General features: G+C 37.8%; 1 protein-coding gene across 2 annotated transcripts in view; it reads left to right on the top strand.

The window, feature by feature from the left end:
• The window catches only part of LOC143351449 (uncharacterized), a 52014-nt gene that overhangs the window by 17344 nt on the left and 17306 nt on the right, over window positions 1-17364 (top strand). For both annotated transcript variants that reach the window (XM_076782945.1, XM_076782944.1), the window contains exons 4-5: window positions 14091-14204; window positions 15478-15564. In XM_076782945.1, the coding sequence (XP_076639060.1) occupies window positions 14091-14204; window positions 15478-15564 (201 nt within the window). The remainder of the gene's footprint in view (window positions 1-14090; window positions 14205-15477; window positions 15565-17364) is intronic.

Below are 17364 nucleotides of genomic sequence, written 5' to 3'. Positions count from 1 at the left end.
TGAATACGTAGGGTTTCCAAATAATTATGAAATTCTGAAAAATAATATTTGTCTGTATTATATTTTGATTTCGAGATAACTAAATTAAACAATCCGAATACGATTTTTCTGGTGTGTTTGTCCATTATTCAAAGTTAATTTTCTCGAAAATAAAATCATGCATGAAAGTATTTTATTCTACATTTTCGACTTATTTTTCCACGTAGACATAGCATGAAACTTGCTAGTATCGTGAATACTCGGTCTGTTATATTTAACGGAGAGTGGAATAATATTAGGATAAAAACTATGCAAAAATTAGTCAGAAGGATAACATGGTCAATGTTTATACAGTCTAGCAATTTTTAACGGTAAAAATATTTCCCATAAGCTATCAGACACTCAATGAATGTAGAGACGAATGAATACTGTGAAATGATGTAAATTACAAAATGAAATTAACACTTATTTATTCATTACATTATAAAGGAAATAACTCATGTTGCATCTGTGAATATTACCAAAATGTTAGCAAACAATTAAAAATCTCCGTTTTCGAGTGTATCAGTTTTAATTCTGTTGACAATTTGTTTTTAGTATTTTTTCCATTAACGTCATTTTAATCTTCCCGTAATATATAACGCGTTCATCTTCAGAATTTCTTTTTTCGTGCAATTTTATTTATCGCATATTTATTTTGATTTTGTACGAGCGTTATAAGGTTTCCAATAAAGTAGTAACTTAAAGCGAGCAAATGTAACAAAAGAAAGATAATACGTCGCCTACGAAAATTACATTTTAATACATTTAAGCAATAAAATAAGGGGAAAAAATCAATTTTTGAAGGTTCTAAATATTCCGCGAGACGCAGGACGTGAATTGAAAATTTTGCCCGAAGGAAAATGCCTTGAAGTAGTGGTTTCGAGAATGATTGTTCCGTTCCGCCGTTTCACCACAATTCCGCATTTTAAAAGTTATTTTCGAGCCGCTTGGCTGGAAAACGCGCAGCGCACGCGATCCACCGCTGCCGATCACCGATAACACCGCCAATCGTTATCGTCTACGGAGCCGGGCAAACAGATTTGCTAAATAAATCGAAAATTTATGATGTTTGCCGGCGAGTCACGTCGTGTATCGCGCATAATACCACGGAGACGAGTCGCCGCTCCGCGCTTTATATACGGATTCCGTGTACATTTTTCCCCCGTTTTTTCGCCTCCGTTATTTTGCACGCGGCCCGCGTGCACTGACCATTTTGGGGCAAATATTTGTTCCGTGCTCGCTCGCGGGCTTCGCCATGCCAATTTAATATCGCGAATGCGAATGAGGAATGATTTTAGTCGGGGCGAGCGTTGTTCGAAAAATTGAAATGAGCCGCCGGGCCCGCGATTCTCCCGTGCCCTCTCGCTCGCTCCCGACGCCCTAAATCGTTGGGGGAAAAAGATCCATCCGAAATTACTGTTCGTCGATCTTCCAATTTACTCTGTGTCTTTCGTTTGTTAGATTTGTAAACGGTGATGGAAACAATTTTCTAGACATTTTTAATCGCGAAGGAAACTTGTGAGAATCTTAGGCCTTGCGAACAATATGTGACAATTTTATGTATTTCATATGTGACAATCATTAGAATCCTTCAATCCGTCTAGAAGTTACGATTTTTTAAACATACGCATGAAATTTCAGGGAAACATATCAATGCATGGTCAGGCATTATATTTTCGGTAAGGAATTTTTTTCTCGAAAGTACGTAGGATTTCGCGTGTATGTGTATTCACTTGGAATGATTGTAATCGATCCATGCAACCAAAAATAATTTTTTCAGAACGATTTGAAATTTTTTAATTTTGTCGTTTGTCCACCTATTCGAATTTTTTTCTCGAAACTGCGTAAGATTTTGGAGGTATGTCTATTCACCAAAAATGATTATAATTTATCCCCGCAACTAAAAATAATTTTTTTAGAAAGATTTGAAATTTTTCTTTTCGACGAAAAATTTAGGCACCTACCCCCTGTCGATTTTTCTTAAAAATTCGTTTTTCATTTTTAGTAAATTTGTTTGACGCCCTATAGAAAAACTGTCTAATACTTTTTTGTAGGTACCCATGAGCTCTACTTTAGAAGAAAGTTTCATTGAAATATATTCACTATTGTAGAAGTTATGGCTGTTTGAAAATAGGACCATTTTTATAGGGTTTTTCACACTTTACGGGGTCAAGGAATAACTTTTTCGATATTGTTAGAATTTCTACATATTCTTCACTAAAATACGCGTTGTTTGCCGTTTCAAACATTAAAATCGTCCAATCCGTTCAGAAGTTATGACGTTTTAAAGATTCGCATGAAAATTTGGGCAGACATTTCTGGCCAGAAATTATATTTTCGGTAAAGAATTTTTTTCTCGAAAGTGGGTAGGATTTCGGGGGTATGTCTATTCACCAAACATGATTATAATTAACCCCCGCAACTAAAAATAATTTTTTTAGAAAGATTTGAAATTTTTTTTTTCGACGAAAAATTTAGGCACCTACCCCCTGTCGATTTTTCTTAAAAATTCGTTTTTCATTTTTAGTAAATTTGTTTGACGCCCTATAGAAAAACTGTCTAATACTTTTTTGTAGGTACCCATGAGCTCTACTTTAGAAAAAAGTTTCATTGAAATATATTCACTATTGTAGAAGTTATGGCTGTTTGAAAATTTGATCATTTTAATGGAGTTTTTCTAACTTTACGGGGTGAACGAACAACTTTTTCAATATTTTTAGAATTTCCACATATTCTGCATTAAAATACGCGTCGATTGCCTTTTTAAACATTAAAATCGTCCAATCCGTTCAGAAGTTATGATGTTTTAAAGATTCGCATGAAATTTCGAGGAAACATTTCTGGCTAGAAATTATATTTTCGGTAATGAATTTTTTTTTCGAAAGTGGGTAGGATTTTGGGGGTATGTCTATTCACCAAAAATGATTATAATTAACTCCCGCAACTAAAAATAATTTTTTCAGAATGATTTGAAATTTTTTTATTTAAGTTTGTAATAACCTTTTAACGAAGCCGCAATCAAGAAATTGATATTCTTGATTTTCGTGTTATTTTGGCCTCTAGAATCTCTCATTAAAATTTTTCTCAGGGTTGGCCGAATATCCCATATAACGACATTTTTTTAAAACAGCCTGTTCATTGACAGCTTATACATATATATTCTAGACCTCATAGAATACTTATAAAATTGTTTAAACTGGTTCGTGGAAATCTTGCAAAATTTCTGTATCACAGAAAATTTTATTCTACAGATTCTGTAGAATATTGTAAGCTAAATCTTGTACACCGATAGTGTCATCTCAACCCCTGAAGAAGATTCATAAAGATTGAAGATCAGAGAAATATTCCTGGAAGTCCCCGAGTCTACGAAGAATCTAACCCTACGAAAGATGGCGCGTTGAAGGTTGTTCTGACCGATCTTCGACGTGCAAATCTGTGACTTGGTAGACTTTTATTGGACCCTGAGCCTCGAGAGGGCCCCGGAACCGGTGTTCCGAGTCTGAGGCAAGCGTGCGCCCGGTCGTTCGAAGAGGAACCCGCGCGGAAAAGTCGCGACGACTGGGCGCGTAGTCGCGAAACAAAAGGGCAGCCTTGCGAGTCGTGGGGCTGGAGGGTAGGGGGATATTATCATAGCGGCGCAGAGGCGTATATCACTCGGCCACCCCTTTTGTGCCCGACAGGGATTAGCGTCAAGCTCCGACTGCTAGGAGTCACGAGGCAGCGGCGAGACACGTGAGCTTGTGCGCTCGTATGTAGGTTTGGCTGCGCTGGAAACCGGTGGCCAGCGACGGGCGTAAAAACGACGGACATAAATACCGGAGTTACCTGTGTTTTATGACGTGCCCAGTCCCGAGGTATAGGTAGCAAGAGAGCGCGGGAGAATCCGAGGCAAAGCTCGAACTATCGACAGCCAGATCCTGACCGATGTCCTCGCGCAATGGATTCGCGTCTCACCCCTTCCCTACCCCCACCCACACGGTACAGGTGGAACACGGGCCAGTTTCAGGTCGTGATTCACGCGATTTTCTTCTCCTCTTTTCGCCGCCGCTTCCTCGTCGTCGATCCCTTGATCTTTGAGCTTGTTTACCGGCCGACGGGGGATGGGGTTGTGTCGCAGCGAATTTTAGGGGATGACGGTGCATCCTGCACGCGGCGTTTGGAGGTTTTCGGAACGATCGAGACCATCTGCAGGGGTGGAGTTCGATTAAGCGGCGAGCGGGGGTGACACCACCTTTCTCGTGGATCTCGTGTTTATTTGCGGGGGAAATTACACATGGTTAACAATGATCTTTCATGTTCCAGACTCGAACTTCCTTGAAGATTTATCTAGCTTCAAATTCGAACGGTTTCCAAAAGTTCAAACATTTTTTTAAGCAACTGAAGCCACCATGAACTTGAAGATTAAAGGCTCCTTTTGGAAATGACTCTCTTAAGAGTTTATTTATGACTCTTTTTGCCAAAGGTCAATAGTAGAAAAAACGTAGCGAATTTACATATTGGCAATTTTAGACATTGTAGCCCAATAGTGTTACTGCTCTAGTTTTATCGATGAAAAAAATATACTTCGTGTGAAGACATAAACAAAATACGAAAATCAACCAACATAATGATTTAGTCTTTATCTCAAAATACTTTGCCTTAAAAGTAGTACCAAGTTTTAAACAAAAATTGCAACTCGTTTATGTGGTTTTACTCTACTCTTCTTTAGCATAATTTTCCTACACAGTCCAGGTCCGAGTATCGAAACCTAAACCGTTTAACGCGTCAAATTAAACACTTTCAAAGGACGCTTCTTTCTCTTCCCCGTCTCCTTCCTGTGATCTTCCAAGACTCGCCAGCGAGTGGACTTAGAAGAGCGCGGAAAATGATTTAATAAGTCGTAAAGGCACGTCAACGTTGAAGAGGGTCGTCGCTCTTTTTCATGGACCTCTAAAACGCACCCCACACGCCGGCTGCGGGGAACAGCTGTTGCGATCCACGTCGGCACCCGAAATTTCGCTTCGATCGCGCGTGACTTACGCGAAACTGCACCCTCCGCTTTAATTAATTGGCGCGTGCGAAGACTGCACCCCCGTGGCGAATCAATTTCCTCGAGTTTCTCGAAGAAACCGCCCCTTATGGATCCTGACTACCAGTCCCGAAATTACGAGGATTTTTCACCGCGATCAACAATTTTATTACACTTTGTGCGCACATTTCGAGGCTTGGACAGTTTTGTTTTTCTTATGCAAAGTCGAAAATATAGTAGGTGAGATATAGGAACCATGGCAATTGTATTTTTTTACAAAATGTTACTAATATAGAAAGAAATGTTATTTGGATAAGATTCAAATGTTTTAGAAGATTTTTAGACTTAATTTGCCTTTCCTTTCTGGATCAAAGTGTAAAAAAGATTTGAAGGTCATAAATTTCTTTTCAAGCGAAGGTCTTTTCAAGATGCCTAAGTTGACCATAGTTATTTAAGATGAATGAAGGTTACAAGTAAAGGAAAAATAGTTGCAGCTTTCGAATCTCATTTTCTTTTTAACATTCGATATTTCACACAGTCAACGAGGCAAATGGAAATAGTTTGCATTGCATGCGATAGATTATCACAAAATTACACAAGCTTAAACTCATACATCTGTAGATCCGTCTGTATGCAATCATTTTTTAAAATACGCTGGCGTTATTTAGCATAGGTGTTTCTTAAATTTCTTGTTTTAATATAGCGCGAAATTGTTTTTGAAAAGAATGTATTTATGTTTTACAAATGACTATTTAATTTATAGAGTTCCATGCTTACTAATTTGAATTTTTCATATGTTGTTTATTATCACAAATATAAATTGGTAGGAAATTATTGAACACGCGTGGTTCTTCTTTAGCTTCAATAATATTTAATAATTTCATTCTTTTTATTCAACAGTATTAACAAATCTTTACTACTTTACTAGGAAAAACTATACCTTCGCAAACGGAAAGTCTAACAAAATTTATTATGTCAATAAAATTATGTGATTCTAGCTATTCCAAATTTATTGTAACTCATGTCAAGGCTAATATAATGATGTATGACAACTTGACCTACAAATGACATTTTGTACGGTAAATGGAAGTCATGATGTCATATGTCATTATACTTGTTTCACTTAAAAGATCATCAATGACTTTGAAATGTTTGAAAAAAACATAAAGTCGATAAAAAATTTGTTCTATGATCTTCTTAAAACTTTCTTTGAAATATTTTAAATTAGACAAAAATAGTTTTGAATCTGCTCATTAACGTTGGAATAATCTAAAGTAATCGCGTTCCGTGGTACACACTGTGCAATTAAAGATGGTCGCAGTTTCATTCGATTAATAAATTACGAACAGAAACAACGTATAGAAATTTATACGCAACATTTATTTCATTGATCAGTTAGTCAGATAAGCTTGTATTCGTTCAACGTGAAATATAATTTTATTTTATAAATCAAATTGTAATCGTAACTGTACAAATCTCGGACTGAAAGGATCATTTGTATCAAAAATAAATAAACTGTGTTGTCCCTATGAAAAAAAAAAATATTAAGAACGAAAGAATCAGAGCCAAATTCCATTAATTGATTAAAGCTAACGTGTAGCGATTTATTTGCGAAGTTCATTCGACACAAACTGAATGTTATTTTATTCATATTTATGTATCAATGCATTTAAAAAATGCAACTTCATCCTGTTTTTTAGTGCTGTTTTTAAAATTCTGTGTTAAGGTATTTATGTCCTTTTTAAATACTATTCCTCCTGGCCAGGGAGTAAATGTCGCTTGTGATCTTCTCGCGATGTCGTAGATTTTAGATTTTCTTTCAACAATTCCCACTATTGTTTAAATAGTTATGAATAACTTAGCAACTCCTTTCTTAGAAATTTCTGTTATTGTCAGTTTGTATGTTTCAAGTTTTTAATTATGTTAATTTCAGTTTCATTTATGTTTAACTGTTAAGCAGAGCTTATCAGAATCTTTGCATCCTGGTATTCTGTGTAATTTTGCAATGACTTACTGTAGCATAATGCAGTACTATAGTAGGAATTTCGTTCATATAATAGAACATTCATACAATAGAAGATTCATATAAAGGAGGTTTTGCTGTACTCAATGAACAAATTCCACGAACGAAATGTATCTTTGACTTTCGAAAATAACTTTTCTTTGATACTTTAAAATGGCGATATAGGTGATATACCCCTTGTACGTAAATGATATTCTTCTTTTCTAATTTTCAAATTGAACCTTTTTAATGAAATACTGGTCGCTGATTGGAACTTCTAAATAGATTCTTAGTGAGAATTTATAACATAGATTGAAAAGGAAGATTTGGGATGAAATTCTCGACACATCTATTGGTGTGTTACTATTGACCCCAGTTTTCTCTACATTAGTACCCCTTCTATCTCCGTGTTTAGTCACAGATCTGATCTGTAAGACATTTCTTCAAACGTCTATCATCAACATTTCATGATTCAACCAATCTCAACGAAATTCTCGACACATCTATTGGTGTGTTACTATTGACCCCAGTTTTCTCTACATTAGTACCCCTTCTATCTCCGTGTTTAGTCACAGATCTGATCTGTAAGACATTTCTTCAAACGTCTATCATCAACATTTCATGATTCAACCAATCTCAACGAAATTCTCGACACATCTATTGGTGTGTTACTATCGACCCCAGTTTTCTCTGTATTAGTACCCCTTCTATCTCTGTGTTTAGTCACAGTTCTAACCTGTAAGACATTTCTTCAAACGTCTATCATCATCTCATGATTCAACCAACCTCAACGAAATTCTCGACACATCTATTGGTGTGTTACTATCGACCCCAGTTTTCTCTGTATTAGTACCCCTTCTACCTCTGTGTTCAGTCACAGTTCTGACCGTGATGACACCCGGGGTAGAACGTTCGTCGCGCGGTTCAGAAGGAATCGACATCGTCATAGGAAACGCGCAGGAGATACGTCGTTGAAATCCACGGACCCGCGCGGATATTCGTCGACCACCTCGACGACGTTTTTTCCCAATTAAAAATTAAAAAGTCCCGGCCCTCTCTCAAGTAAAGGGCCGGCCAGGAGACGAGCACCGACCCGTCGGGGTCGAGCAGCAGAGGCCAGAGAGGGAGCAGTTCTACGGCGGATGACTGCACCGAGATTTTCTACCGATTAAACATTATTTTTCGTGCTGGTTCCCCCCCTCCTGGTCGTCCCGCGTACACCCGCTCTGTTTCTTTTTACATATGCTAATTCCACGCTCCTCGCGTTTCTCTCGGCCCTTTTCGACGCGCGCCGTGCTCGTTCGCGAACGCTCCGATGAATCCACGGCTTCGACGCGTCGGACGCGTCGTGCCTGAAAGATTTCTCGATCGCTATCGGCGCTTTGATCGGCCGTGAACGGGGGATCCGAGCTTCCGTGCTTCGATCGTCGACGCGTCCCGTTGTGTTCGCGATCGCTTCGTCTCGGGGAACCGTTCTGGCGTGGATTTCCGACGTCGCGGGGAGGGCACAGGTACTCCGGCTAATTTAGGAAGAAACGTGACTTCGTCGAAAACTGCATCACGAAGAGAGGTGGACATTCCAATTATGAAAACATTCTGGGCGAATAGAATCTTCGCAGATCAGCTACCGTTAACGCGTTGTTCGACCTCTAGGATCCGTAGCCCCGTGGGAAACAAGCTTTTAAGGGGTTAGACTCATGTGAATGATAGAAAATTACTTAGCTATCCTTTGGAAATGCAAAATTGACTAAATTAAAAAAATTAAAAAGGGTTATACAAAAAATGTTCTGCAATCCACAATACTTGACATTTATCTCTCAAAATTTAACAATATATTCTTAAATATATATACTTTCAAAAAATGAAATAAAAATAAAATTTGTTTATAGTCGACAATTTACGATGTTTTGTTTATTTGCCACTGTCTGTGGAGCTAGACGATGTCTTCGAAGACCCTCTCAATTCTAGCGTTTCCGTCGTTGCTATCAGAACACGCGTGATAGCCATATTTTAGCCTTGTACGTTTAAAATTTTAGGACGGAAACAACGCAGAAATTTGAGAACTGTGTGGTAAAAGTAGTTATTTTACTACACGTTCAGTTTGTCATCGACGAATAAAAATTAAAAGGCCGAAGTTTCGTCGTTGCAGCGATCATTCGTTCCTGGTAGCGCGAATTGCAGTCGATTGGTGCGTACACGTCGTTCCATTCCGTCGTGATTCGGCCAGTCAAAACGTCAGAATCTTAAAACACGACAAACACTCTGAAATAACGATCCAAGCCACCCTCGCGCTCGCTTCGCCAGCAAACAGGGGAGTTTTTAACACTGTATGATCCCTGGGCAAACTTAGGGTGTACGCGAGCGCTCTCGTGTCTTCTCGCGGTGTGCAAATCCTTGTCGTGCAAATGGACGCGGACTATCGCGAGCCCATAAACGCCCGAGCGTTATATCTTTTTTTTTTTCTGCGAGCGCGAGGAAAAAAACGTTTCGCGGAGTCGTTTAAACGAACGAGGGAAACTGAAACGAGAAAGCCTCGATTAAATCGTCGGACGATTATGCTGTAATAATCCACCTAGATGGAACGAGATTGCCATAAGAATGCTAAGTATGGAATCAAAACTATTCGGGGCGAAACGCGTTAGTTCGAAAGTTTATGTTTTAACGCGTCGAGCAGAAAATGATAAATACCCTTCGCTTTGATCTTTCGACTCACTGCAGCCAAGTTAGGAAAATTGTCAATTATTTTATTACAAAGAAAAAAAATTATATCTTTCAAAAAATACCCACTAAGACCTACATAAATTAATTTTGAATGTAAAGTGTTAAGTCAAAGAAATAGGTCTCATAAATTCGTATAATGTCCCTAAAATTGACGTAAGACTTTTTGAAAAAATAATTGTGTGTTGGTTAGAATTAATTGGAGAACCGAAGGGTGAAAGTTCTTGGGTAGGGATTGAAATTTGCTACAAATTCTAGCTGTAGCTTATTTCTAAACGAAGATACAACAAATTCGTACTTAAACTTGTCTTTTTTAAATTGAACGTTTTATTTAGCATAAGTTGATGCCTCTCGCTATTTTGCACAACTTACTACTAATTGGCAATGACCACCATAAACTATTCTCGTTTATGATGTATTTTTTTTACTGTGCAAATATTTGTCAAATTTTTGTGTTTACTATTACGAATCCAGATATCTTGTTTTGGTACGATTCTTAATATTGCAATGTGAATATGAGACTTCAAACAGAAAATGGCACAACTAGCACACTCTAGACTAATTAAAAATTGAAATATCGAATTGTAGTGGTTGCCAAGGTTTTTCTTCTTCTTCCAATTGTCTACTTACAGATTATCGGAGACTGCATTTTCCAGCAGGGTAAAAATTCTTGTATTTAAAAGGGGAATTAGTAAATAATTTTTTTTACCTGAAATTAATGTTTTTATACGCGACAATGAAGTTTGTTTCGTTATAATTGCGCTTTGGAGAGCCCATACAATCGAAGTCGCATACCTAGATTGAGAAATTACGCCAGAATTCGTACGAAACTCTCCGTTAACGGGGACGAATAAATTTCGGGCGCAGATTGATGCCTCGAAAGCCGCCGTTTAGCACGCAACGAATTACGATTTCGGGAAGCGTAGGCAGGTGGAGGGCAGCAGACCTCAAGGGGGAGGATCGTTCTTCCAGCGAGTTACACATAATGCCTCATAAACACCCTCAAAACGCTTGCTATCACCCTCGATTCGCGCCCGTGCCGCCATCACGGGATCTGACACCGCACCGGCAATAAACTTTGGCCTCGTTAGTTCTCCGCATCCTGTTTCCAAAATCCCTATTTTATTTCAACGTTTCTTTCGCTGTTTACTTTTCCAATAATTTATTCCAATACCGTTGTGTATGATAAACTTATTTAGTTCGTTTTATATGATTCCGTTCGTGAAAATAAATTTAACGCTTAATATATAAACGCGTTGGGTAAACTACATTCTTAATCGTGTTAAAAATTAGGAAGCTGTTTGTCTCTAGTGAATGATTTTAGTTCGCGTAATTCGTATTATGTGAAATTAATTATTTTAATATAGAATATTATTGAGTCTTAACGATTTATCAATTCTTTCGTCCTAATATTACAAAACAGAGTATTGGCAATGTATATTTTTTATGTGTTAAAAATACTTCAAGCAATAGAGTAAAACATTTCGAAATAATGGTTCTTATGCTACTGAGTAAAAGTGTTTCTATGCTGCTGGGAATGAATATTTTACCATGTATTTTTAAATATTATAAAATGTAATAAATAATTTACTGTTTTCGTACTTTAGGACAATGTTAAATAAGCATCGTGTGACTATTCTAATGGAGTTAATATCATACCTTGTTTATTAATTTTATAATGTAGCTAATCGCATTAGCTTTCAATTCATGGAATAAATTTATTTTATTCAGGGAAACATATATTCAAATATTCAAAAATTAAAGAACCCATCGTGTACCACTGTCTCCTGTATGTTAGACACAAAGGAATATTAGGTATATGCGTGTATTTATTTTTATTCGGACACAATTGTTCCTTCGAATAGAGAAGGATTATAAAACATTTTTAATGTTCGGTCCAGAATATCAGACTAATCATTCCGTCGAAGTTGTTGGAAGAATTCAAGCATCAATCTTTGCTTTTGAAGCGGTGCTCCCGGAACAGCGCAGTTTCCTCGGCGACAATAAAGTCGGGGGTTGAATATTTCGTTCGACGACGGCGGTAAGCCGGTTAAATGTCGTGGTTCACCGTAAAAACCCAGTCGTTTGCCGTCCGAGCCGCGCCACCATAAAATAAAACTACGCAACCGCGTGCATATACGCACGCCAACCCCATTATAAGCCGTATAACTTCACGGTCGTGGCGCGAAAACGCGCTTAAGTGCCAACCTGCATTTCCCTCTGTTACCCCCATAAAGGATTCCTCGCTTCGATGTGCCTGAAACCAGATTCGATTTGGCGAACTCGAGTCTCGAGGTCGCGGAACTTCAAATGCAAAATTGAAATTTAATTGTGAGCATGTATCGATCTTTCATTTCTACGAAGCTTGATCCATTCGGTAGAATTCACTATTCCTGTTGCTATTCTATAGAAAATTATTATTTTGAATTTATACGTGCAACGTTTTATTTTATTTTTTTTTAAATTCAGAAAGAAAATTTAGTTTTTATCTTTCCGAGGGCTGATCTGTTCTGCAGAATCGTTGCTGTTTTTGGTATCATGTTTTGGCTGTTTCATAGAGAATTGTCGTCCCAATTTTTTTAATTGTAGAGATGTAGCATTGTTTTAGGTATTAATAAAAATTAAACAGAAAATTAATCTCTTCCTTTTTATAATTCTATTGTAGTTTTACAAAATATTGTTGTTTGAAGTTTCAAAGGCCAATGTATTATTTGATTCGTTTTCAATTTTAAAGTTTTACTGTTCTTCTGTATATTTATAAAAATTGAGAGGAAAGATCACTATATTCACTTTTAAAATGACGCGATTTACAGTGATTTAATAATACTTTATTATCACGCGAGGCTCGCAAACATTATCAAATGTAATTTTCTTAATATTAATAAAGAAGTTTGCTAACTGTTCGAGCACTGGGGCACGTCTGGGTTACTAAGTTAAAAAATAAATTCAACGGTAACACTCGGATTTCGTCTGGCTATCGAAACTCGACGCGATGAAAGGCAAAACGACGAAATCGCGCGTGACAAGCGACCGCGTATATTTCTGCAGGGGTGGCCCCGCGTTTAGCGTCCCCGACATTAACATATTCCGGCCGATTCAGGCCAAACATCGACGCGGCGGCGCCACTCGTTCAACCCCCTTACTTCCGGCACATTTGTGTTTTGTTTCCAGCGAACGCACCCCCGCCCCCAGCGCGTCGTCGTTTCGCCTCGCGCGAACAGTTGGCCGCGTTTCTCGCGAAAAAGGAGAAAGGGAAAAGACATTCGGCGGAAAGCGACTGTTGCAGGGGTGGCCAACAATCGGGGGGTTGTTCACCACGCGAAAGGCCTCCGAGGACTTTCCGTTTCTCTATCGATTTATCGCTCGCCCAGGAATTCTATTTATCGAGGTGTAAATATCCTAGAAGGTCGTAAAACGTTAGTTACAGTTATTTTGATAAAATACACTTATTAATTCGAACGTAACACTGATTCTTGCTAGACGATAGAAAGGAGATGTTTGGAAAATATTTAACACTCGCTTGTGAATTTTGAGGCTGGATGCGTAGGTACAATTCATTAAATATTAAGTTAAAATTATACACTGAAATATTACTGCTTGTAATGTATTTTTTTTACCCTACCAAAAATGCATTTTTATGAATTTTTGTGTGTAAGAGGTCGCAGATTATTTTGGTATTATAAAAAGAGACCACAACTTAAGAAAGTTGGGGAACAATCGTTGTAATTATTAATTCCTTGATGTACGATGTAATTACAAGATGTACACTGTTTCATTTTGTTTAAATTTGTTCGTATGTGTAATGCTCACAAAGAAGAACCGATATGTTTTACTAAAGACAGATTTGTTGTTTGTGTGGCAAGGGGTTAACGAACTACTGATAGAACGATGTTAATGAAGTCTTTTCTGGAAGTTAAAACTTCCTATAAAATAAAAAAGGAAATTTACGTATAGAGATGGACTTGTACAATGTCTCAGCAATACCTAAAATTGTAGATCAGGTTGTCGGATAAAAAATATAAATATTAGCAAAAATGTCTCTTCGTAGATATAAGAAAGTTTCTAATTTTAATTCCTCTATCAGATAAATTCTCAGTTGAAAATGTTTCCTTTCGTTTTACAGCCGTCATTTAAACTTTCTTCTTTGGTCTTGAATTAGTTAGGCGGATTGATCGCTAATGATAGATGTCTGAAAATCTAGAAGATTCGATTTTTTCGTAATTATGGCGTTCGGTATTACAAACTGTTAGAAAATTAGCAGCCACTTCCGAGTACTGCGTTTTACCACCCGGTGATAATTTCAGTCTCGAACCTGCGTTGTAACTGTTCGTTTCGTTTCAGGAAAGAGCTTCACCTTGACGATCATGCTCCAGACGTCGCCGCCTCAGGTAGCCACCCTGTCCAAGGCGATCAAGGTCACTGTCGACGGACCCAGGGAACCCAGGTCCAAGACAAGTGAGTGTCGCGGAATTTTACCCACAGTTGGTAACTCCGTGCGGAAGAAATTCCAGCGAAGGTCGCTTAAAACGTTCGTGGATTACTTTTGGTACCATTCCGTTCGTAGACAGGGGAATTGTATTTATTGTTTAACGACAAAGATCAAAAAATTCGAAAAATTCATGTCCCATATTCTCACCGTTTATGTACATAAAATTAAATTTTACGAGACCATATTAGGTACTGTCACCCTAATACAATGTCATTCTGTCATATTTTATGATTCTATTCCTGATTAGCAACCAGTCAAAAGACGACCAATTTATACTTTCAGTGTCAAGTAAATATTTTAGGTATTTAGGTACTACATAAATAGAATTTTTATATCCCAATGTCTTTATTACAATGTCTTAGAAGAATAAATTTCTAGAAAAGCTTGATTTGCAAGGTAAATATGATTTGGAAACGGGTCAATTCATAGTGAAAAAAGGAGAATATGATTTGTAGAGAGGCTGATTTTGAAAAAATCTGCGACGAGTCCTTGTTTCGTTTCAGAACAGCGACCAATGTATACTTTTAGTGTCAAGTAAATATTTTAGGTATTTAGGTACTACATAAATAGAATTTTTATTTCGCAATGTCTTTATTACAATGTCTTAGAAGAATAAATTTCTAGAAAAGCTTGATTTGTAAGGTGATTATGATTTGGAAAGGGGTCAATTCATAGTGAAAAAAGGAGAATACGATCTGCAGAGAGGTTAATTTTGAAAAAATCTGCGACGAGTCCTTGTTTCGTTTCAGGATGGTGACCAATGTATACTATTAGTGTCAAGTAAATATTTTAGGTATTTAGGTACTACATAAATAGAATTTTTATATCCCAATGTCTTTATTACAATGTCTTAGAAGAATAAATTTCTAGAAAAGCTTGATTTGCAAGGTGAATATGATTTGGAGGGGGGTCAATTCATAGTGAAAAAAGGAGAATACGATCTGTAGAGAGGCTGATTTTGAAAAAATCTGCGACGAGTCCTTATTTCGTTTCAGAACAGCGACCAATGTATACTTTTAGTGTCAAGTAAATATTTTAAGTATTTAGGTACTACACAAATAAAATTTTGATTTCGCAATGTCTTTATTACAATGTCTTAGAAGAATAAATTTCTAGAAAAGCTTGATTTGCAAGGTGATTATGATTTGGAAAGGGGTCAATTCATAGTGAAAAAAGGAGAATAAACTGTAGAGAGGCTGATTTTGAAAAAATCTGTAACGAGTCCTTGTTTCGTTTCAGGACACCAGGCCTTTCATCCCTTTCACTTTGGACCCAGGCCGTTCCCTTTCGGACACCCGCAGGACCCGTTGGGATTCAAGCTGTCCGGTAAGTGTCCAAGTTTCCCTCGATCGAACACGCGTGTTCCCTTGGTCGCTGGTCCGGGTCCTACCTGCTCCCTCGTGGCGCACCTTCGGCTTCCTGCGACGTCTCCTCGCGCCGACGGATAACTAAGTTTGCAACCCTGCGTCGCGTCCCCTTCCCGGCAGCCACGAAGGCAAGCCAGCCGTTCGTCGCGGCGGCGGGCGTCGCGGCTACGAAGGGTGTCAAAATTGAGCGTCGGCAGGCACCGTACTCAAAATTGAGTTTTGCCGCCGGGCGTCTAAGTGGAGAAGACTCTGATTAAGCTCCGAGCGGCTCTGCCTTTTCGTTCGTCGACGCTTCTACTCTTGCTCGCTCCACGGGGAAACTTTGAACCCCGGGACCGTCGTTTGACGAGCAACTTCTTGCGTCCTCGAACTCGTTGCCGACATTCCCGATCGTCCTCGACGTTCGACGTGAATTTCTCTCGACGTTACACTTTTTACAAAATATACTGAACGGACAAGGTTGATTCGTCTATTGTGATAACGCCGATAAATGGGCGTAGCGACTTTCCGTCGAAACGGAGTGATTTCGTTCCGGGAATCAATATTTCCTGTACCAAATGACCGAATGTTAGGTTTAATAATATTATGAGACGTGTAAGTAGTAAATAAACCAGTATTACGGGATTGAAACCCGTTGACAAATTTTTATATTTTAAGTTAATTGAGTCGATGTCATTCGTTTTCAACCTCTCATATTTCTTAGAATTTAAATTTAAATGAATATTTGTTGTAGTAATTTGTCATAAAACTTTATAATTAGATTCTTTTAAATGATCTGAAATTTTTTAATTTCGCCGAAAAATTTGAGCACCTACCCTCTATCGAGTTTTTTAAAAAATTCGTTTTTGATTTTTAGTAATTTTGTTTGACACTCTATAGAAAAGTTGTCTAATACTGTTTTGTAGGTACCTATGAGCCCTACTTCAGAAAAAAGTTTCATTGAAATATATTCACAATTGTAGGAGTTATGGTCGTTTGAAAATTTGACCACTTTTATAGGGTTTTTCTCACTTTACGGGGTCAAGGAATAACTTTTTCGATATTGTTAGAATTTCTACATATTCTTCACTAAAATACGCGTTGTTTGCCGTTTCAAACATTAAAATCGTCCAATCCGTTCAGAAGTTATGACGTTTTAAAGATACGCTTGAAATTTCAGGGAAACATATTAATGTATGGTCAGACATTATATTTTCGGTAAGGAATTTTTTTCTCGAAAGTGCGTAGGATTTCGAGGGTATGTCTATTCACCAAAAATGATTGTAATTGACCCCTGCAACCAAAAATAATTTTTCTAGAACGATTTGAAATTTTTTAATTTAATTTTGTATTAACTTTTTGACGAAGCCTCAATCAAGAAGTTGTCATTCTTGATTTTCGTCTTATTTTACAGGGGTAGCCGAACACCCTGTAATTCTTTCGTTGGAAAATGATTGTATTAACTTGGATAACATATTATTACAAAATGGTCGCATAAGAGGGACTCACCTACCTAATACGAAGAAATCCAGTTCATGGATAGATTCAAAAGACATCCCTGTTACTTTACGATATCTCATTAGCTCCCGACAATACGCAGCAATCGTGCACCAGGTGGTCCCTTTCAACGTGGAAAAAGAATCCCCAGAAAATTCCGTAGGGTTCCGAAGTTTTCACCTTTGGCCGTCTGCGATCCCCCGCGGAACTAGCGTTACGGATCCAGTTTTCAAACTTTTTAAACAAATTCCGATCTCACGCACGAGACTGCAACTTTCTCCGG

The sequence above is a fragment of the Colletes latitarsis genome, chromosome 2 (genome assembly GCF_051014445.1).
Source record: "Colletes latitarsis isolate SP2378_abdomen chromosome 2, iyColLati1, whole genome shotgun sequence".
Lineage (NCBI taxonomy): Eukaryota > Metazoa > Arthropoda > Insecta > Hymenoptera > Colletidae > Colletes > Colletes latitarsis.
The sequence above is the reverse complement of the archived record's forward strand: the minus strand, read 5'-3'. Positions and strand labels throughout refer to the sequence as shown.